Below are 22909 nucleotides of genomic sequence, written 5' to 3'. Positions count from 1 at the left end.
CGGGAAGTGCCCTGGCACCTCTCCAGCTACCAGAACAACTTCTGTATTTACCAGAAGAAGCTTAAGAGAAGCACATGAAGGCCAGATTAGTGCACCTATTGTTCACTGCTTAGCTTTAAAGTTAGTGTTACAGTTTTTTTTTTTAAAACACAGTCATTAATACTGAGGGCTCCTCTTGTTGTTAATCCTTTTCTAGGGAGAGGAAATGGATTATTTTCAATCCGTGATGCCTCCCAGAAATCCTCATTTTCATATTAACTCTCAATCATGAGTAGAAAATAAGGTTTGGACTGTAAACCTTCGCTTGCATATTGGCAAAGGCTAAATCCCTGCCTAGCTTTTCTAAATGTGTTAACCCTCTGTGCTGGGATTTCACAATTGCTCAAATGTTGGCTAATCCTCCAAATCATCTGTTATGAACGTGCACCGTCACCAAAGAGGCTTTCCTCGGCTTCAGCTCGCTGTGGAAAAAAACAAAAGCGGCGTCTGTTTTTAGTCTGCTGGATCATTACAGGTTTTTAGGGCACGTCATGAACCTCATGAAGCCATGAAGTCAGGGGAGTTATTGTGACCCAGAACTGTGTCTGACAGGAGACATAGTGCTGCAGGACAAACTGTCTGAACGAGAGGACATACTGCTGTCAGTTTAAGGCTTTCAGAGCTCAATCACGTCCCTGTGCCTTCAGAGTGGCTCAATTTAGATGCTGAAGGAGCTGGCCTGCTCATAATACTTCATACTACATACATATACATTTAGAAATAAATCTAAAAAAATCTATTGCTTGTTTTAAAGCAACAATATGTAATTTTCCCACCTGTAAATAAAAGTTCAAAGGTCGATTTAATAGCATAATAACTTGAATTCCATGAGAGTGCCCCCTTAGCCCGTTTACTGCACTATGTAACTTTAGCAGCTGGCCTCAGTCATCCCATGAGCAGTGCATTCTGCTTTACGGCACTAGTTCACACAACAGTCTTCAGCGGCAGTACATAGCAGCAAGTAAGCCCGTTGCGGTACGGTTTGAAACAATAGCTGAGGTTGAGAGACTCAAGTGGAGGGTCACGTATGAAGCTCAGAAGACAACAAGAGAGAGTGACCGAGCAAGAAGCCGGGGCAGAGTAAATATTAGACGGGCTAATTTAACAGGTTGGCGAAAGGTTTGTAAAGCAGCAGCCTTCAAGCCCGACGCTGAGCTGGCATTTTTTGTTGTTTGACGATTGAAAATTGTAAAAAATTTAGGAAATTATCTAATTTCTGAGGAGATTGCGATTTCTGTATTTCACTTTCAATTAGACTTGAATAAAGAGCACAAACCCTAAAACCATAATACATTTTTGCTACATAAAAATAAGTGTTGCTAGCTTTTTGCAATACTATTTTAAATGTTGTGTAGTGTTTCTGACCGTATTAACACCAACGATATCACCAACGCTTGGACAGTTTTCGTGCTGCTTTATTCAAAACTTTTCCGTTAACGTACAGCCTACGCTTTGTCTTAACGCCATCACGTATATCGCCATGTTGGTTAAGACTTTCTTTTCCATGTTTTGGTCTCTTTTAATAGGCTGTCTACCAATCTGTGATGCAAATCTGAAGTTTTTAGATTAAAGACTATTTTTAAATCTGATCATAAAGATTTTACGAAAAGGTTCAAATGTTGTTCGGTGATAGCACATTGGTTCTTGGTTTGCATTTCAAACAATGTTCCTCATCATCTTTCCTACACAGACTGACTTCCTGCATACAACCAAAGCCTGCTGAAACGTGATAAATCAACACTTTATCCGACTGCAAACATGGAGCAAAACGCTTCAGATAACTTGATCTTAGAATACAGATCAGAAAACACTTCAAATACAAAATCATAATAACGTTTTGCACAAGGTTAATATGTAAAGAAAATACACTGATTGGCAAATTAAAGAAACGATGACAACTGCTTGGATCAGTAAGTTTTTTTGTAAAGGGCAAAAACAATGAAGCGTCACAGTGATTGGACCAGCTGTTGGTTTTCTAATAAAACCACAATTTCCCAGTTTGGGATCAATAAAGTAATTCTATTCTATTCTATTCTAAAACCATCTAGAATTGAAAAAAAAAAAAAACAGAACTATAAATATGTGATGATGACCCGCTGCCTCCTTCTCCTGTGTGTCGTCTGACCCACAGAGCTGCAGCTGATCTGCGGTGCAGGCAGCCGAGCAGAGGACGATGTGCTGTGAAGCGCTGGTTAAAAATACTTAATGGAGCTCAGAGAGCGAGAGAGATGGAGGTTTAAACGAGTCTCTGCAGGCTGGGAGGGAATCACACCACACAACCATCCACAGGCATTAAACATCGAGTGAGGGATTAAAAATAGATCCCCAAGCTTCCCCGTCCTCCTCCCCTCTCATCTCATCCTCACTTTTCCGAACACAAACCGGGGCATCGCTGACACTGAGCTGATTTAAATATCATCAAAGGTCACTCAGTGGCATGTCCAGTGTTTGCAGTAAAGCTCTTTTTGGTGATCTGTACAAGCTGTTTTCCACTGTTAAATCCTCACATTTTGTCATTGTGAACCCCCTTACCTAATTCAATCTGGTAAGTTTTATTCAATGTAAGTTTTCTTATTTGATGAGTTATATTTAAGCCACCCAACTGTCTCTCTAAGGTTTTTATCCACTGATTGATTTTAAAAAAAATTCCAAAAGTAGATAATCGTTGTTATGCAAAACTAACAGGCTGAAAGAACCTCTTTCTTTTCAGCACCGGATAGGAAAATCTGAAACCTTTGAGAAAACAAAAGTGGATGCAGACAACGAGTTATGAGGCATCAGAAGGAAGAATGCTTTGTAGAGAACTTTGCCAGTCAAACTGTCAATGCTGGAGGGTGAAGCAAAGCATTGCAAGACCTGTTGGTGATCTTTGCATGTTCTCTCTGCAATGCGTGGGCTCTCTCCTGGTATACCAGCTTCTTCCCCACAGTCGATCTGCTTGTTAGTTGCTTGTTGATTGGTGACGTTTGTCTGTCTGTCTGTACATGACAGCCCTGTGACTGACATGGTGACCAGTGGGTGTACACAGCCTTTCGTCCAATTACAGCTGTGATCAGCACTAGCCCCCCCCCCCCCCCCTGCAACCCAGAATGGGAAGAGCGGTATTGATAATAGATGGATGGACAGTCACATGTATTGTATTATTGTTTTTTTTTTGCATTAAGCTGTATGTGGTGGTGCTGTTGTTTCCCCTCCATCTGAGCGTGGTCTGCAGAGTGTAGCATGTTGCACTCTGTCACCATTGCGCCATGCTGCTAGGCTGGTTAGCAAGTTCCAAGATCCAATCACTGGAAAACTTTTAGCATGACATTAGATATTTACCAGCAATACAGCAGGCTCAAAAACTCCCACTTCGATTTCAATAATCCCTTACCCCCCCCCAACAAAACAAAAAAAAATGGAGGGTAACCAAACAAAGCTACGATAACAAATTAAACCTCAGCTTGCAGATTTGTGTGGTAGTGTCCAGTTGATGTGATTCATCGCTGTTGGATGTTTTGTATTGATTCTTGCTAAATGAAACTCCACAGCACAGCTCTCCATATACAGTATGTGTCTGTTTCCTGGCTGATTGGTTTATTGAAGAAGCAACTGATCCATGAAGTTGGTGTTAATATAAACCAGCAGGTTTCTTTGATAACATCCTTTGTCAGTCTTCCAGTACAGCAGCAGATATAATACGACAGATCCTCCGGTATGATTGATAGCAGTGTCTCAGGCTCCAGTGTCTCAGGGTTTTGTTATCTGTATGAAACTCGAGTCTGCTGAGCGGGCGGGTTTATGTTACAGCAGCATAACAACCGGTTTGTGTGTTTGCAAAATGACAGACAGGCAGACTGTCAGTAACTACTGGGTTGATGTTTGTGATGACGTATTATCTGAGTGTTGTAAGCAAATGCAGCATTGCACGGCTGAATGTTGACTGTCCTAATACAAGAGGGTTATGTTATCATACACCTCAAGTGATCAATAGGAGACGTTGATGGAATGAGACATTAATGAAAAACAGAATTAAAAGGGAAATAACTTCTCATTTTAGCAAAATTACTTAATTTGCCTTTACAGAGGCTACTAAAGGTAAATATTCAGCCACCGTTTTTTATTTGGATTACTTTTTTTTGACTAAAAGCTGCAGCAAAAATCTCTCTGTCACAAGTTGAAGTCTTTCCTCCAAAATATTCAAAGTTAAAAAGTAAATCGCGTCTAATTATGTTTGGGCACCAAAAGACAAAATTCTCATTTTGAGGTTTAAAAATCCTCCAAAAATAGATATAATATCCCTACTCTGATATAATATCCATACTCTGCCTTATTGAAGCATTTGTATGCAAGCATCATTGATGTTGCAAACAGTGAAGGTTAATTCAGTTTAACTTCTTAATTAAGGGATAATCTGGTAACCCGTTAGAAATCATCATTTATCATCGTCTGGTTGAAGTATATACCTCTGCTAACGGATGCCAATTCCTCAGTAATTCCAGTGAAGCCAGCGGTTAGCATCAAACTGCTTTCAAAATGATGGAATGGAATCTACAGTGTGGCTAAAAAATGAGTTTTTTTAGGGGAGTAGCATTTTGCCTTTAGGGGTTGAAATGAAAGACTGACTGTGAGCGAGTGTAGCAAAGTGAGAGGGATTACATGTAACAAAGCCACACGTTACAGTTTCTCAGCATGCATCTACGCTCATCAAACCATGAGGTCACACTACTGAGTCACTCAGGATGACATTTCCAAACCAGGAGAGAGCGTATTACTCAATTCTTAACCCAAGAGAAAAAGCATTTACGCTGACAACATTTAAATGACTGATATCATTCTCAGTGTGTAAAGAATATTCAAATATTAGCTTCTTGCTTTTGAACACCATCTAGTGTAAGTCTAGGTCTAGTTTAATGATAAATATTACAATTCTTTAACCAACCCTGCAGTCATATTTTTTACTGTACTGCATGCTAACAAATCAACTGCATCCAGCTGTTCATCCGACATTACTCCTGCATGAAAATAGTTACTGCCAAAATGTAATTAATTGGAGAATGCATACAAAATATTAAACAACCAGCAGTATATGACCACATTAATCTAAGCTGTTTGAGGAGACTCTCTGGTATGGAACAGGAACACTTTCCCTCCTAACCTCAGCCGTGTGTTTTTTTTATGAGCAGTATAATCACATTTGGGACTTGTACATCGACCAGGAAGCAGTCTGTTAATGGATCAGGGATGTTAGCAGGAGCTTCCTGCTGCTGACTGTAATATAATCCTGACCCAGAAGCCTGAAGAAGTCAAGGTCTAAATATGTGGCCACAAAGAAAACGATCAGTGAAGAGAGACACACAGACCGCTTGAATATTTAATTCAAGTCCATCTTTGAGTGATTCTGTTTTGTGCAGAAAAGCAAAGAAAAGTTACATATAAATCTATGTAAATACTTTTTTAAAAATGTTTTTTTCATTAAGAGAGATTACAAGAGTAGTACTATGTGAGGATGTGACAATATGTGTTACAGCAAAAATCAGACATAGCAGGAACTAATGACATATTGAATCATTGTTACATTAAATGTTGAGGGCGTTGAAGGTGTGTGTTTGGCCTGCATGTGTGTGTGTGTGTGTGTTTGTGTGTTGGGGGCAGCAAGAAGGAAGGTGTTTTGAAGATGGTATACAAATACATTTTGGATTTTGAAGTGTAAGGTATTGTTTTAAGTCTCTGGTGGAAAGGATTTAAATTCTAAGAATCATCAGCCTGAAATCTGAGACATTACTTACAAAATTCAGCTTTTCAGATTCAATTGATGTTGTTTTTTTATTTTTTATTATTGGTTTTAAAGCTTTGTCCTCGTGTTGTGTTTCACCTCTCAGTTGAGATTTTTCCAAACTCACCAGATCTGGGTCATTTTAAAATAGCCGAGGACTCGCTGAGCTCTGGTGACATGTTCGACAGCTGCAGGCGTCTCACATCCTCGGGCTCGCTCGTTAGTTTTTTGTGCTGGTTTTACTCTGAAACTCACAGATCATCACCGACAAAACATCACACAGAAAATAAAAGAAAAATCCTGGTTGTGTGCACATTCTGCTCCCCCTAAAACGAAACCTGTGTGCCTTTACATGAAAAGATGAATCCTAAAAGTGAACCTGATGTTCAGATCGTTGAAGACAGGATAGGCACATTCGACAAATATGCACATAAATCCATTTCCTCCTTTTAGGAAATACTAAATTTGGTTTTGCTTTTTGTTTTTGCATTTCCAATCCGAGCTTCGGACTGCAATATATATTTTTTTGTGATCAAATTTCTACTTCATTGACGTTTGCATACACATTGGTACAAAAAAGAAAGATTATCACCAGTACAACTGACAGCATGCATGTCAGAATAAAAGCTCTATAATGTCAATGAAAAAAGAAAGAAAAATGACTGCATCATTTTGTTGTCCAAAAAATACTTCACAAGGGGGTGGAGCTGAGGGGGGTTGATTTATGGACCAATTTTAGGCTACTCTTCAGTCTATAAAGCTAACCCCTTTAGCCCATTGTCAACCACATATCCCATAACACATCAGGGCAGAAACACAGCTACAGGTTAGGTTCACCTCAATCCTTCAAACCAATCAGCTACTCAGCACCACCTTAAATCAGATAACATGTAATAAAAGAAAGACAATATAGCGTTTAGTACGATGCTCAATATAACTGTCTCTGTGTGTGTGTGTGTGTGTGTGTGTGTCCTCCCCACAGTGTCTCAGATGGTGATTGAGGAGGTGAGCGTTCTGCAGACTCAGCTGGAGATCGAGAAGTCATGCCGTGAGAATGCAGAGGCCCTGGCCACAAAGGTCAGACACACACACACACACACACACACACACACACACACACACACACACACACACACTCAATAGTCAATACAATAAGATTAGCATTATCAGGGTCCAGCTGGCATTAGCAGAAGAGAACCGCTGAGTCAGGATGACTCTGCACATAAACTACGTCTTCATTGTCTCTGTCAGCAGAAACGTTGTGTTCATATTAAACTTAAATAAAGTTTAAAGTTACTACAAGTAGAACATTTACTTTAAGTATCAATACAAAAAAACATCTCTTATTCTGAAAACAACCGATGAAATGGAAATGTTTGGAAACTTTGGAAAGTGTATTCTTTATGCTTTATGCAATATGCAAGATACTAGTGCTGAGCATAATGCTGTTGTTTTAAGTGTCATTGACCCCCGTGACCTTGACCTCCAGCTGAACTGCGAGAACAGGAAGTTGAAGTACCTGAGCATGTCGTCTCGCCCATGTTTGGACGAGCTGCTCCCCAGCATCTCAGACTGCATCGCTCTGGAGGCCGACTCAGACGCAGACGCTGCAGACGGAAGCCCAGACAACTTCACCCAGTACCACCAGCAGGTTAAAGGTACAGGACGCAGATTTATACTGACATAGTACCACCAGCAGGTTAAAGGTACAGGACGCAGATTTATACTGACATAGTACCAACTGCAGGTGGACTAACAGCCTTTGATGTCTGTTGTTTACATTAAGTTTGTTGATGATATGTTAACTGCATTTGTGTATTAACTGTATTGTAGTACTTCTTGTACTGCACTGTGTTTACTATTGTACCTTTAAAAAAAAAAAAAAAAGAGTATGCAAAATTCTTTGACAGACAATAGAATCAGGAAACTCAGTCGGCAACAGACACGCAGCATATAGGAGACAGAGTATAAAAGGTTAAAGCAAGAATAACAAATTAATGAAATAAAAGCAATTAACAAATGAAAGGCAATAAAGAGTCAACTTCAAAACTACCTTCAACTCTTCTATCTTCTATCTCTAAAGGCATTGAAATAAAATTAAAGGCATAAAAAGCCCAAATACAAAAATAAAAATGCCCTCAACTTTGCTGAAAGAACTTTTCCTATTGCTCCTTTAAAATTGTTATTTTCCATTTACTCACAAGAAATCTTACATACAATTTACCGTACTTCACTCACATGAACAAATTTATTTTACTGAACAAATTGAGTATTATTAGCTTCTGTAAGTCTCATTGCAGACTTATATTCGAATAAGAAGTAGAAGTTAGACACTTAATAATATTCATTGTTTTTAATTTATATTTATTTATCCTTTATGTTAACCAGTTATCCCTTGTTGAGATTGAAAATCTCTTCTTCAAGAGTGTCTTGGGTAGGACAGGCAGCAGCACAGTTGATATAATTGTGCAGTTTTTGTCAGTCAGATATACAGAAAAACTCTTATTTTTGTGATGACGAATCAGCACTCTTCCTTGTGTGTTTTCTCAGAGCTGAGGGAAACGGTGAACAGCTTGTTGGAGGAGAAGAAGAACTTCGTCTGTCAGGTTCATGAACAGCAGAAACGGATAGAAGAGCTGACGACTCAGGTGAGGAGAGAGAAGTGTGGACATCATCCTGCAGAAACAATTCTTCTACTTCTTCTTCTTTCAGTTATTTTCTATGGAGATTAGAGATCATGCCACTGCTGAAAATTGATACTTAAGGCAAGAACATATAACAGCATGTAGCATCAGGGACAGAATTACTAAAGCACCATACATAAAAGGAAATGTAGGTATTCAAACCTGGAACTTGATTTTGACATGCTGGGTTATAAAAGACTAATAGGTACAAAAATACAGATTTAACCCTTTCTCATAATATTTAGTTTACCTTTCAAAAAAGGAAAATGAAAAACTTTCTTGTAGGACTTCGATGAATACCGGTGCCTGATTGATTTTGACTTTCACTCTTTGCAGTCAGAGAAAGATCAGGCCGAGATGAAGGAGCTTCGGGAAACTGTTGAGCAGCATAGTAAAACCATCAAGAGATTCAACAGAGGTGAGTCACAACACAGCAGACTCTTCCTCACACATATACAAGTGAGGAGACACACCTCCATATGTACAACCCCTGGGGTCAGCTGACGGCAGGAAAGACTTTTGCCGAATATTGGATTGTATGCTTCACTTTTATTCTGGACATGGTTATAGTATCATGGAACAAGCATGTTTGCATCCTAACATGTTGAATTATTATTGTGAAAAACAAACAAGTCATCCTTTAACTGTTCTGTTTGACTTTGTGAAGTTTACATTTCTGAATAGAATTCAAGTTGACACAGACCCTGTCTCTCTCTGCAGTGTCTGTGATGGCGACTCAGGAGTACGACGGGATGAAGGAGCAGCTCGACTTGGAGCAGAGCCTCAGAGTGAAGGCCGAGACGTACGCACACGAGGTACAGAGACACAAATACACAAATTCACTGCAGGCAAAGTGAAGTGATGCACTGTAACATCCAGCAGCATCCATGTCAGCTGTAGAAAAAGGAACTTGTCCAGAAACATGTTTGAATGTTTCCCGTTGTGGTGAGTCAATTTTTGGTTGTTTTATCAAGATGTCAACTTTCTTATCTCTGAATAATAACACTGGTTTTCCCGTGATCGCAAATTAATTTATTGAGATCTTGAGAAAACAACCAGAATTAACTTATCACGGGGGGAAAAAGAAAATAATATGAGGATGCATCTCCTCTCAGGGCTTTCATAGAAAATAAGGTGTCTTAAAGTGCTTTAAACCTGAATTACTTCTAATGGTCAGCAGGGGGCAACTCCACTGATTGCAAAAAGAAGTCCGGTTGTATAGAAGTTTATCAGAATTAATCCTTGGATAACACAAAAACCCTGTTTGCCAATTTAGTGCTGGTGTTAGCAGCTAACGTTGTCTGTCCTGACCCTTTAGTCCTCTTTTACTCCCTCTCCTCCAAATATGACAATCTCACTTACAGTTTGGCTCCAATTAAATGGCAAACGTGAGGTTTCATAATGGTCCTTCCACATCTATGTATTTTAATCAAGCAGTAATATGTTTGGTAGAGCTTTAGTAAAAGTTGCATTTGTTTTGGATGTTTGCAACACATTGTTGTCTTTGCATCTTTGCTAGAAAGCAAAGTTTCCATCCAGACAGCACAGTTTAACATATATGATGCATGTGTGAACATATCTGTCATACTAAAAGGAACATTGTCATTTACATTTCAGTGTTCATTTGTATTTATTAAAGTGATCCACTGAGATGACAAATTACTTTTGCATTGAAAGCTGTGAAGTGCTGCTGCTGTTAGGCTGGGTGATAAACAGTGACCTGCATTGCTGTGTTGGTAATTGATGTGTGATTAATGAAACTGATTAATGAAATGTCCTGAATCTGCTGTGTACTGACCTGAAACGTGAAAAGCCTGCAGGATGAAAACAGACGGACAGTCGGGCTGGGATGATGTGTTTGAAGTGAAAATGTAGAAAATAAGAGTGTCTCTTCTTGCTTCTCCATATCTCTGTCCTCCTCCTCCTCCTCCTCCTCCTCTTCATCCTGCAGATGCTGGTGAAGCAGAAGGAGGCCAACAGGCAGAGCATGCTCCTGCTGCAGAGTGCTGAGCCCAGCATTCAGCTGCTGAAAGCTCTGGAGGACGTCGCTGCCGTCACTAAAACCCTGGAGGAGGAGCGTCTGCAGCATCAGCAGAAGGTAATCCTCCAAAACTTCAGGCTGTTGCCCGGGAAGCTGCTCTTCATCCTGTTACAGCTGACGGCACTTTGACTGACCGAGAGAGCAAGTCATAGTCGAGCTCTGAGTCATCACAGCCCTTTTCAGCCAGCTTAAGGTGTTCTTAAAAGAAAACGCAATGTGCCCCCCCCCCCCCACCCCCCACCAGACTTTAATTTTGTAACCCCCATCATCCCTTGTGTTTTAAATTTCATTTTAAATCTAATTCATGTAAAGCTCAGTGTAAAGCAAACTAAGTGGCCTTCTCTTTTAAATACAGTATGGTTCCATGTTGATGAACTTTTCCTTGAGGAAATTAGTCCTGGACTACATTTCTGGAGCACAACTCATGTTTTTATACACAGCAGTTATATACGGGGGGGCCGGGAGTTGTAATTCACAAAAACTGAGCAAGAATGCAAAACGCTTCCATACATTTAACATAATCTGTATAGTTTCTTAACAGCCTTGATAACAGAAATGTGACTGTGATTCTCTCTATAGAGAAGCGCAGAAATCTTGTATAAGATCGAGGATTATTGTATAAAAACCTTGGGAGTTATGAATACTTTAATCCTGGAGTTCCATTCATTATGAGGCTCAGCTGCCCCTCTCCAGGATGATGGCCGAGTCACGTCTTACAATCAGGGAAGTGGCATCTCTGTGACTGTGTGTGTATATATATATCTATGGTAGTTGGCCCGTTTCAATTTCCATTGTTCCCGATCCAGTCGTGTGTCCCTCTGGAGTGACAGTTTGTCAGAAGCATAGTCCACAGTTGTCAACTTTCAGCTCCAGTTGTGGCTATCGTGGAATTTGCCTTTTCTATTAATGCGGTTGTTTTTGTCCTTGCTGTGTTTTGGATACGACACCTCTTGGCCACTGTAGACATACAACTGTCAGACGTGTGCGAAAAAAGTAGTTATTCTAGTCAAATTGTATCATTTGTCATTGAAAACTGGACAACAAAACCTTTTATCAATTTCACCTAGCTCACTCAGAAAACTGTCTCCTTTTCAAGTGGCATTATATCTTCTGGTTTCAGTGGCTTGTGTTGTTACTGTATGTTCCCGAACTTAAATATGGACCTTTAAGCTTAAAGTCAAACTCTTAAGTGGCTTTTTAGACGATGCTTATCAATTACGATTTAACAGAAGATCGTATCATCGTCTGCGTTTAAACAAGAGTGTGTGTGTGTGTGTGTGTGTGTGTGTGTGTGTGTGTGTGTGTGTGTAGGTGGAGAGCCTGCAGGCCCAGCTTGAGCAGAGCTGTGTGAAGAAGCAGCTGGAGGCTCTGCAGAGACAGCTGGAGCTGCTAGAGGTGGAGAAGAAGGAAGTGGAGGGACGACTGGAGCAGACAGAGAAGAAGAACGAGGAGCTGCAGAACAGAGGTGGGAGGAGGAGGAGGACACACACACACACAAACACACACTCACACACACACACACACACACACACACACACACACACACACACACACAAACACCACGCATAAGAGGCAAAAAGTAGGTGTGGCTCCTTAGTTAGATGCTGACATAGGAATAGAAAATGCAGGAATTCACTGCATAGCAACAGAAATGCTTGTTTCTGATTGGTTGGCAGCTCTCTGAGTGAACATGGGTTAAACTGGACACATTGTATTGCATTGGAGAAACTACTCCTGATAGAAAAAATGATGCAATCTCTGTATAATTGCTGTTGATTTTGGCAACGATGAATTGATATCTGATGGTTTTTAGTCACAGGACATCATGCATTACAAAGTGAACAATAACTGTGAGTGTTGACCCAGATTGGGAGCTCTGACTCGACTGAGCCACACCACAGCCAGACTGAAATCTGCAAAGTCTGATCAGCTCTGTAGTTTAGTAACGTCTATCTGATTTAAAGGCTGCCATTCAAACTGCCTAAATATTCAAGTATTTAGTGAAAATAAACATTTACAACACCAACAAACTCACAAATGAAAGGTGTAGACCAGCAACTCCCATGAACCTCAGGGCAGATTTTTGTCATTGGACTCTTCTGGCATTGAAGAGATTGACTTTGTTTCCCGTTGGAAAGGGGGATCTTGTCGTTGCAAACAATATGTTTTATGTATTGATGCTCTCAGACATTTAGAATAAGAGTGTGAGCCTGTCAGTGGCAAAATCGATCCCTTTAAGTGGATGTACTGTACTTAGAGTTTTACTGGAGCAATTCCAAAAGGTTTTGTTCATTTCAGTCATGAAGATCCAAAATATGTTTTAAAAAAAATAGTATTCAGGTTTAAAAGCACTAGAATTCCCTCCAAAGGAAAAATACAGAGTTCAGAAGCTTCCAATACAACGTCTTCTTCTTGTTTGTTCTTCTTTCTCTGTGTTTAGCTCCTCTGTTGACCACTGACCCATCTGCTGCAGGAAAAACTGGCAGAATTTCTCCCTGCATGAGACATGGCATCTGTGTGTGTTTTTTTAAAATGGGTCACGTGAAGTCAGAGCCAAAAAACCCACCAACCGACTTCACCCAGAATCCGTTAAATAGGACAATAAATACAGAGGCCTCTTTCATTGGCACTGTGTTAACAGAGATAGTGTGTCGGGAAAGAGCGTTCACTCCGGAGTGAAACGTGGAGGTTTAAGGACTTCCCTTACTATCTATGGCTTCTACAAACCAACCAATCAAATGAGACAAAAGGACATGAGAGTAACTAAAGCTTCAGGATTAGTGGTAGAGACAGTGTTATCAATAACAACAGTGCTGTATTGAATGTATATGAACTGTTTTTTCTTTTTTTTCTTCCCATAGTCCACGAGCTCCAGGAGGAGACCCAGAAACATGTCCCGATGACGACCGGCACAGGACCCCCTCCCCCCGAACCTGGGGTCGCCCCGCCTCCTGCCCCGCCCCCTCAGCCTCCTCCTCCCCCTCCTCCACCTCCTCCACCCCCTCCTCCTCCTCCCCCCTCGAGGTGCAACCCCCTCAGGTGAGGAAGTGATCAACAAACACACGTTACACATCGCATCGCACCCTTCAAGTGTTTTAATGTTTGCTGTCCAGAAATGAAATGATAAAAGCCTCAATCCAAAAACAAGACGACCAGAGGACAAACATTAACACATATTTTATGTAAAATCTGTAAAAGGACAGTGGGGCGCTGGTGGCGTAGTGGTTCTCTCTTCCTCTTTCCCGCGTGTCATTCCCCACTCTCTCTCCCTGGTTTCCAACTCTGTCCACTGTCCTATCTATCCATTGAAGGCACAAAAAGCCCCCCCAAAAAATAAAAAATCTTTAAAATCTTAGGACAGTGTTGTTAGGCATCTTTTCAGACAGTTGAAAAAAGGAGTTGATGTGCCTAAATATGGAGTTAATAAGTGTTTGGTTTCAGGTAATCATTCCCTGTTAAAGGGGATTTGGGGGATTTTTTAAAATGTATTGGGTTAAAGGTTGAAAGACAAAGGCTGTACAGAGTTTAGCATTTTGCACAGGTGCATTCCTGAAAATGTCAGGACAGCATGCCTCTGAAATCTTCCTGACTTGCCTGTTCACACATGTCCCTCACAACAGTTGACTTTCACTGTTGGACTTGGACTAAAGGATGACGAAGAAACAGAGTCTGACACAATAATGACAGATTTTTGCCTCTATATCAATGCTACATGTACCGGTAACTTTGGATGTATTCACAGGATCAACAAATGAGTTAAAAAGAACAGACCTGCGAGCAGTAAAGATCATGAAGAGGCTTCATTACATGAACGATGTTTGCACCGGTCCGTCATATATAAATATCATCACCCCCGCCTCGCTCACTCGCGGTGAATTCTCCTGAATATTTCCTGCTGCGTTCACATATACGCTCAGCTGACTCCTTCATATCACTCAGGGGATGGAAGGAGTAAGTCTGGGTAAAGTTGAGGTACTTGTTCACACATCGCAGCTACGCCTGAAATCTTCAGGAGATTTGTGCAAGTGTGAACAAGGCTAATGAGTGTCGTATGCTGAACAGGACATGAACTCTTGTTCTTGTGTCTCCTTCTCTCAGCTCTCTGATCGCCATCATGAGGAAGTCATCAAAAGGCTCCAAAACTGCTGTGAAGGCCGAGCAGCCTGCAGGTGAGACTAACACCACCTTTTTACATCTATGCATCATCACATGTAGAACAGCACGTCACTGAATAATGTCAGACATTTGGATACATGAGACAGTTTTCTAATGACAGGGATGTAGTAATGTTGTTTTTGTATTTTCCACATCAATCAAGTCAATAAGGATTTGAAAAGATTTCAGATACTTGATGACATTGATGCAACAAATAGCAGCATCTCTGATTAGCAACATGTCCAACAGTGGTTTAAAATCAACTCAAGCTCACAAAGATACACCAATCTATTTACAGGTGTTAAAGCAGAATATCTCTGATTAAATCCAAGCTTGCATGATTTAACCCTAACCCTGTCGTCCCACCAAATCTATGAAATTTGTATATATTATTCAGCGTGGGGGATTTTATAACCAGGATGTAGAATCATCTGTCCAGTTTTGGTGCGCTGCTAAAATTAAATTCTGTACTTTCTGCGTGCTGTTGGGATTCTGTTTTATCTTTGTGAGGAATGTTACGCTGCTGTTAGGCCAGGAATCCTTTGTTAAACAGATTTTGTATTTCCTGTTAAAATAAAGGTAAAATAAAATCATTAAAAATGTTTATGTAAACTGTTTTTAAATTGAACATGCTGAGTTTGTGTTGCCACGTTTCTCTCTCTGTGTAGCTGGCGAGGGTGTGGACGACGTGAAGTCGAAGGCGGTGAATGAAATGATGGAAAGGATCAAACACGGCGTCGTCCTGCGGCCGGTCAAGAGTCAGGATAGCAAGGTGAGGACGAGCCATCCCAAACAATAAATGACAGAAAAGAACTGTAATATTTGTTCAGGTAATGTAGAAATACTCTCGCTAGCTGGCGAGTTTCTGGAGACAGCTCTGATACAACTACTGTACAGAGTATAGCACTTAAAGATCAGGGCGTCAGTAAAACCTGTCGACTCTGTTCTGTTGTGTCTCCATGTTTGTTGAAGTCTGAATTCACTCTGGCTGATTGCTCTCTCTCTCTCTCTCTCTCTCTCTCTCTCTCTCTCTCTCTCTCTCTCTCTCTCCCTCTCTCGCTCTCCTTTGTGCCTCCACAGAGAGTAGCAGTAAAAGTGAGTATATTGACGTTTACATCAATCTTTTGTCGAGAAGTCACCGATGTTTCCATCCCCCTGACCCCACTGACCCCACCACACACACACACACACACACACACACACACACACACACACACACACACACACACACACACACACACACACACACACACACACACACACACACACAAAGCAAACCCTCTGGTTTTAATCAGTTAAATACACGTCACTCTCACTTCCATTTAAAATATCTTCCCTATGTGAACATGAAAGGTTGCTGTTCATCTCTGTCGGGAAGCTTGGAGTTCCTTACACCAGTGTGCCAGATTTACAATCATTTCAACTAGCAGGAGAAATTAAGTCTTTTTAAAAAAAAATCCCTGACACTGTGGTTCATTTTAATCAGAGGTCCAAGATTAAAACCAGAACAGGATATCAGTGGGCTAATATCATTCGCTGAAATGTACTTATTTCAGACGGTAAAAGGATGTATGTTGTTTTTCCAATACCAGCAGTAATAAAAGCTTGTCTGTGGAACATCAAATGCAGAAAACAAAGCTCTTTTGTTTTTTTTTAGATTTGTTTTTGTACAAAGAGCATTGCAGCAGTACCGTCTTCCCAAAATAACTATAAACAGCCAAACCGAGCGTGATGGAGGCTAAGAAAGCTTTTAAAGCATGATGTCACGATGATAAAGAAGCTCTGCGGTCAATGACTGTTAGCCATGAGCAGCGGGGTGAGGGCATGCTCAATAAGCTCAACCCTAGTCTGCACCCATATAGGCTGGTAATGTAGAATTATTTTGAATATTTAGAATTGCTGCAAAAGCCATGTAGGCATGGTTGACTTCCTTTATTCTGTAGAACATTCAATGAAACAGTTAAAAAGAGAAGTGGTAATAAAATGGTTCTCATATCGTCTGGGTTTATTGGAAATGTGAAATACTTCAATGGAGGATGCATATGTCCTTTTCAAAAAGCTGCAATTATTCAGTGTTTTTGACATGCAACATTTGAGCCATGTTCAAGCTCTTGTGTTAAGAAACACAAACAAGGAAACTTACCTCTGTCTTCTTCCCCAGCCGCCTCCAGTCGTTGAGGAGAAGCCTCAGCAGCAGCCGCAGCAGCCGCAGCCGCCGCAGCCGCCGCTGCCGCCGCAGCCGCAGGAGAGCGCCATGGAGGAGCTGAAAGGCATCTTGGTAAGGAAAAATGGCTTTCTGTTAAGCTTTGTTACAGACGTGTGGGGAAATGTTTGCCATTGAAGATAAGAGCTCAGAAGGTTTCAAAGTGTGTAGTACTTTTCATTTTCCTCTTCAAATCTTATCTCTTGACGGTTAGTAATTTAGAAATAAATAATAAGGCCACGGTTTGAATTGAACAGGATCCCATTTAATAGCTCTGACATGGACCTTGAATGACAAACACATTACATGAATTGATATCTCTTAAAGTCAATGTGTCATACAGAGAACGTGAAGTTCTGTGTCCAAAGGTAAAAAGAATGTGTGTGTATTATGCAGTCTCTGAAGTGAAGGATGCATTTACCTACAGGAGACGGTGAAGCGGAGCCCCAGCCGAGGCTCTCAGGAGTCGGGGCCGTCGCCATCGGGGAAGAAGGACAGCGAGCTGGAGGTCATCCTGAGACGTAGACGCAACAAGGCGGGAGAATCTGGCTCAGGAGGTAGATACACACCCGGGAGAGTGATCCTAATCTGTTTTTAATTCAAAGAAAGACTGAAAACAAAGAGGTGCAGATGGCATGAGTAATCTAAGAAAACGCAGAGAAAGAAAAGACAACAATTGTTAAAAAAGTACGTCATCTTTTTTTCCTCCCTGCGAAGTTATGCTGACTCATCTTACAGTGGTGCAGCTAGTATTCAAATCTTTAACTGAAGCAAACTGATAAAATACAACACTACAAGAACACATTAGGCTTTCAAAATCGTACTTAAGTATGCAGATTTTAGATAGAAAATAAAGGTATTGCATAATGATTTATTGATAAACTAGAGGTGATAACATTTATAGTTTGGTCAAGTGTTAACAGAGGTCACAGTTTTGATTCCTGCTGGGACTGAATTCTAAAAGACGTCACGGTGTGAGGGAGAACCAGTCTGAGCTGCTGTGTCTGTGTGTGTCCAGTAGAGGGCGTTCTGCACCACAGAAATAACACAAACTGAGGTCAGACATCTGCAGACATTGGATTTCTCCGCTTTTCTGTGATCCAGTTCAAAGTCTGAAGTAAATTAAAGTAAAAAACCTTCAACGGTGTTGAAAGAGGAAGCCAAAGCAGAAGTGCAAAATCCTGCAGTTTGTCGAGGGTCCGCTTGAGGCTGACCCATAAGTCACATACACACAAGAGGCAAAAAAGCCATTTTTACAGCATCAATTAACTTGTTTACAGCCTGGTACAAACAATAAAATAGTTCCGATGACTCTATTGTCATCACTGGCACATTGAAAACCTACTTATTGAAAGGGATCAAAAACTGAAAGGCGAGTTAATTTTTCCATCAGCAGGACAATCAGGCTGTTTCTGGAGGTTGTTCTTTAAATGTTGTTTTCGACCTTTGCTGCGCGTCCTCTCCCAGCTGAGCAAAAAAAAAAAATCGACTACAAAACAAGAAAGACAATATATCGATTTCTCTTTGTCCGTCAGATGAGCGGGAGGGCCAGATGAGCCACGTCTCCTCCCTGGACAGCCTGAACGGGAGGCGCACCAGCAGCGACTCAGGCAAAGACCCAGAAGCACCGAGGGTCGGCTCAGAGAGACGGGGGTCAGGACCCGGGCCCATCGTGGCCAGGAGGAAGAGCTCAGACACAGGCAAAGAGCCCAGGGTGGGCTCCTGGCAGGAGAGGAGGTCCTGCAGCTCGCTGTCAGAGAAAGAGACAGCAGAGTCTCCGGTCAGCAACGGCTGCATCAAAAGGTGAAGCGTCAGGAACATGAACCACACCAGGGAAGGGGGATGCAGCTGATGCTCATTTTCACTAAGAACTGAAGCTCTGAATATATTTATTTTTGAACATTGGACCTTGTTTATTTATTTTTTATATAATTTGGGGTCTTATTGTCTGAAAGACACACGTTTTGTTTTTTTTTGCCACTGAATGCTCAGATGTTTAACCAAGTTTCTGACAGCCTCACAGAAAGGATCCCTATAGAGAAAGGCCACTTGTTTAAGAGTAGGATCCTTTATTGAAACGAGAAACAGATCGTGCTCTTCGAAGCCACCAGACTCCATTGACAATAACAGGAGTTTTACCTCACACTGCAAAAGCTTAAATCTGAGCAAGTGTATTTGTCAAATTTATAATTTTATTTTCATCCACATTCGCCTGACAAGTCCAGATAAACATATTATTCAGAGATAGAAAACACAAAAAATGAAAGGCATGCTTGTCATAAATAAATCTATTTGTCGATAGAGTCTGGTGGTTTTAAAGAAGTTATGTTACGTTTCTGTATTTCTGGAACTAAAAGGTCGAACTTAGAAACCATTACAGCCTGTTTTGGGCTGCCATCTGAAACAAACTCCTGCAGCAATTGAAAGTGTTTAGTCATTTAGCTATGTGTGATTAGGACCCAAGTCTAAGATGTAAAATAAATAGAAATAGACATAATTTTGCTTATAGACAAAATCTCATTGTTGTAAGTCTCTGACTTTTAGCTCTCTGTGTCTCCGCTCCACAGTGTCGGGGGGGACGATCAAAACGTCACTGAGAGGTGTGTCCAGTCGAATGGAGTCGAGCACACTGGAGCCGGAGAGGTCGCACACACCGCTGTCTGCGATGGCCCCGTCAACGGCAGCACAGACGCAGAGTGCTAAGAAGGACTCTGAGGATCCCGGGCTTGGTTCTGTAATCTGGTGCATTTGATTGGCTGGAGAGACAGTGATGTCATCCAAAACACACGCTCTGATCAGAAGGTTTAGGGTGCGATCACACATTGGCCCTTTGATTTATTGACTTTTTAAATGTTGTGTTTTCTACATTTGAATTTAAAATATAGGGTTAGGGTCTGTGACATCACAAGACTAACATGTAGCTAACTTATTGAACGTTGTTTTAGCCTCAAGTATTTGTGGTTCAAACATGCTGTGTGTGAACACACTCTAACCTGTAAGCCATTGGAGAAACCCTGACACCTGGAACAGGATGTAGCCGTCTCTTGTTAGTAGTTGAGAGATAATATCCTGGGGATTGTAAAGTCTTTGAAAATGTTAAAACACTGGAGCGCTGCTAGATATGTCGCGCGCATTATGTACAGAGGCTGTGGTCCTCGTCGCAGAGGCTGTGGGTTCAAATCCGACCTCGGCCCCTTTTTGCATGACATCCCCCCACTCTCTCTCCTCCCAACATTTCCTGTCTCTCTTTAGCTGTCCTATCAAAATAAAGGCATAATAGGCAAAAATAAAAATAAAACCCTGATTACGGTTATTGCACAGTGATAGAAAATGTTAACTGTATGGATTTATAACTTGAAGAATCTAAAAGTTATACAAGTAAAACACCTGAAAAGGGTCAAAATCAATCTCATATTAACAGCTTTTTACCACATTTCTGGCCGTGCAGCTTATTAGAACAATGCAGGTGCTTTTTTAGGTGTGGTAGAACGAGTTATATCTGAACCAGTTCACTTTCCAGCCTTCATTCGTCGCATCTCCTGTTGGTTTGCTGTTTGCCCGGCAAACCGACGGGCGAGGGGCAAAACGGCCGTCTGGGGGTGCCGCCTACTTCTACTTATGTCAAGTTTTCAGAGCTATCAATTCCAAGGGCCAGACAGGTATTTTCATCCTGATGAAATGAAGTTTACATCAGAAAGTATGCCCTCTGCATAAGCTGTAACACAACTCCTCCACCATCGTTAAAACGTCAATCTTAGATGCCCGTTCTACGTATTAAAATCTCAATAGAGTTGGACATTAAGGGGGATACAACTACTTCAAATATTCAGTCAAATTAACCCGAAACATGGACATTTCAGTCATGGCTAGGGCTCTCTCTCTCTCTCTTCAATGGCTTATAATTGGTAACCAGAGCTTTTATGGATCTGCTGCACATCGGTTACAGAACACAAACCTGTGGATCCTGGAAGGACGCGCTGACTGAACTGTACGAGGGAAGCTGCAATTGTTTTGCACAGAACCTCAGTTTTTCTTCAAACACTTCAACTTGTACGATGACTGCAAAGCTTTAGGATGATGTTTTTTTTTTTTCCTCTCAGTTTGATGCACAAAGGATCTGTTTAATGTCACTTTGTGTCATCAGAAGGAATGCACTGTACTGCTAAGAATCAAGCTCTCAACTTTTTCGGCTTTTCCTCCAACTAACCCCACACCACCCCCCCCCCCCCAATCTTTACTCCCAGGTGTAGTCGAGGTTGCATAATTGATTTATCTTTTGTCAAAGGTTATTGGCTCCTTCCATGGCACTGAAAACATATTTTGCAATCTGGCTGATAGTTCTCTTTATAAAGGCCAGAGTGAACCTTTGAGCTCTAAACGGCTGGATGTCTTTAGCCCTAATTGTGCCGCCTCGACTGTAGTACGCAGGTAATCAGAGTATCCCATGATCATGAACTTTCTCTGTTAAGGAGCCAGGCTGAGTGAAACAGCTTTAACATCCAGGGTTGAAACAAATCGTCCAGAAAGTTTCTTCTACTTCTGCTGCTGAGGCTCCCATCCAGGTTTCAGCGTGTCGACTATCAGTGTGTGAAGGTTTCAGGTGGAAATCCATTCAAATGTGAGGGGATGTTGCAAGTTAAGAGGAAGAGAACGAGATATTTCTCCAGTAACAGCAAAGACGGTAACACTGTTCAAACTAAATCACATCTAACAGAAATATCTCAGGGTCCGATTGGACAAGATATGCACCGAAACGTTTGACAGGAAGCCATTTTTATTTTATTTTTTAAACTTGTGGTTAAATGATTAAAACATCCTTTAGGAATGAGGTGCTTGTGTACGTCGTCTACCTCTCCACAGACACCAAACCTCTAAACCTACACGTCCTGACTTGCAATTTTGTGGTGTGAAATCTACTGAGATACCTTTGTAATCCCTCTTATCCGGAGATGTCTTCCACACGCCTTTCCTCCACTGGGTGCAGAGTCACATACACACATTTTCTGCGACGCCCTCGTTGTTTCTGTACTCGCTCAACACTAGCTCACCGTCACATCTCACCGTGCATTCCTTGACTTTTTATTTTTATTTGTAGGGCCTACTGCTATATATATATATATATATATAGCCTTCCTTACATGTGATGCAACCTAAGGAACTTTTAAAAAGTATGCAATTACATGAGGCATATTTGTATGATGCTTTCACACCTTGTCATTCTTTCTAATAACACAGATTTCCACATTTAAAAGTGCATTTTGTTCCGTCCATTGGGTGTATCTTATTGAAATGCAAAGGACCAGGTGTGAATAGACTGTTAAGCTGCACATCAAACAACCCATCAGAGTCGTTAGTAATACCACAGGCCTGAATATTATGCATATCGAGGCCTTGCACTGGCCTTCAGACGACCTGCAGCGGGGTTCTACTTTAGGTCCTTTTACTGATTAAATGTTAACCAAGTGTCGTCTTAACAAAGGGATTTACTGACAGAGTTCGGGTGACTATAGGTATTGTGTGTGTTTGGGATATAAATAGAGTGTTTTTTAAAACATTGATTTTCATTTTAGCATCACTTGAAATAAATTGCAATTGAAGCTTAAAGCTTGTGTTGTTTGTCTTTATTTAAAGAAGAAACCAGAAAAGATGGAATGTAGGATATCTAGGAAACAGTGAACATTAAGATAGTTTTGGTTTCATTTTTTTTTTCTCTTGGAAATGTCTTACTTATTATTTTGTTTGTTTAAAACTTGTTAAAAGAACCCTTTCAGTCCTTTTTTTTAATTTGTGTCATTTCAAAATTGATTTTTATGCACATCCCTATAGGTCTAAGAGGAAATTACCTGACAGCATGGATGTAGAGTCAGCATTATACTTACTGTAGTTACTGTTATTCATTTGTTCCACAGAAATAGCTTATTTAGGCCTGCATGCATCATGTAATTACATTTTTTTATATGCAAAGTGTGGGCACTGCTTGAAATGCTTAAGTTCCAGCCAAAAAAAAAAACACTTCATCGCATGTGATGGTT

At 40.9% G+C, this 22909-nt stretch overlaps 1 protein-coding gene across 2 annotated transcripts in view; it reads left to right on the top strand.

Moving 5' to 3' along the window:
* The window catches only part of shtn3 (shootin 3), a 37260-nt gene extending 14779 nt beyond the window's left edge, over positions 1 to 22481 (top strand). Inside the window, exons 3-17 of one of the 2 annotated variants that reach the window (XM_065958898.1) lie at positions 6777 to 6871; positions 7284 to 7452; positions 8345 to 8442; positions 8815 to 8896; positions 9199 to 9293; positions 10430 to 10576; positions 11831 to 11984; positions 13381 to 13558; positions 14618 to 14688; positions 15343 to 15446; positions 15755 to 15769; positions 16836 to 16952; positions 17308 to 17434; positions 18413 to 18680; positions 19445 to 22481. In XM_065958898.1, the coding sequence (XP_065814970.1) occupies positions 6777 to 6871; positions 7284 to 7452; positions 8345 to 8442; positions 8815 to 8896; positions 9199 to 9293; positions 10430 to 10576; positions 11831 to 11984; positions 13381 to 13558; positions 14618 to 14688; positions 15343 to 15446; positions 15755 to 15769; positions 16836 to 16952; positions 17308 to 17434; positions 18413 to 18680; positions 19445 to 19580 (1856 nt within the window). In that variant the 3' untranslated portion in view covers positions 19581 to 22481. Of the gene's footprint in view, positions 1 to 6776; positions 6872 to 7283; positions 7453 to 8344; positions 8443 to 8814; positions 8897 to 9198; positions 9294 to 10429; positions 10577 to 11830; positions 11985 to 13380; positions 13559 to 14617; positions 14689 to 15342; positions 15447 to 15754; positions 15770 to 16835; positions 16953 to 17304; positions 17435 to 18412; positions 18681 to 19444 lie in introns of both variants that reach the window. The other variant, XM_065958897.1, reaches the window with a different exon arrangement.
* Positions 22482 to 22909: the final 428 nt, after the last annotated feature.

This window comes from Labrus bergylta, chromosome 9 (assembly GCF_963930695.1).
Source record: "Labrus bergylta chromosome 9, fLabBer1.1, whole genome shotgun sequence".
NCBI classification, from domain to species: domain Eukaryota; kingdom Metazoa; phylum Chordata; class Actinopteri; order Labriformes; family Labridae; genus Labrus; species Labrus bergylta.
The sequence above is the reverse complement of the archived record's forward strand: the minus strand, read 5'-3'. Positions and strand labels throughout refer to the sequence as shown.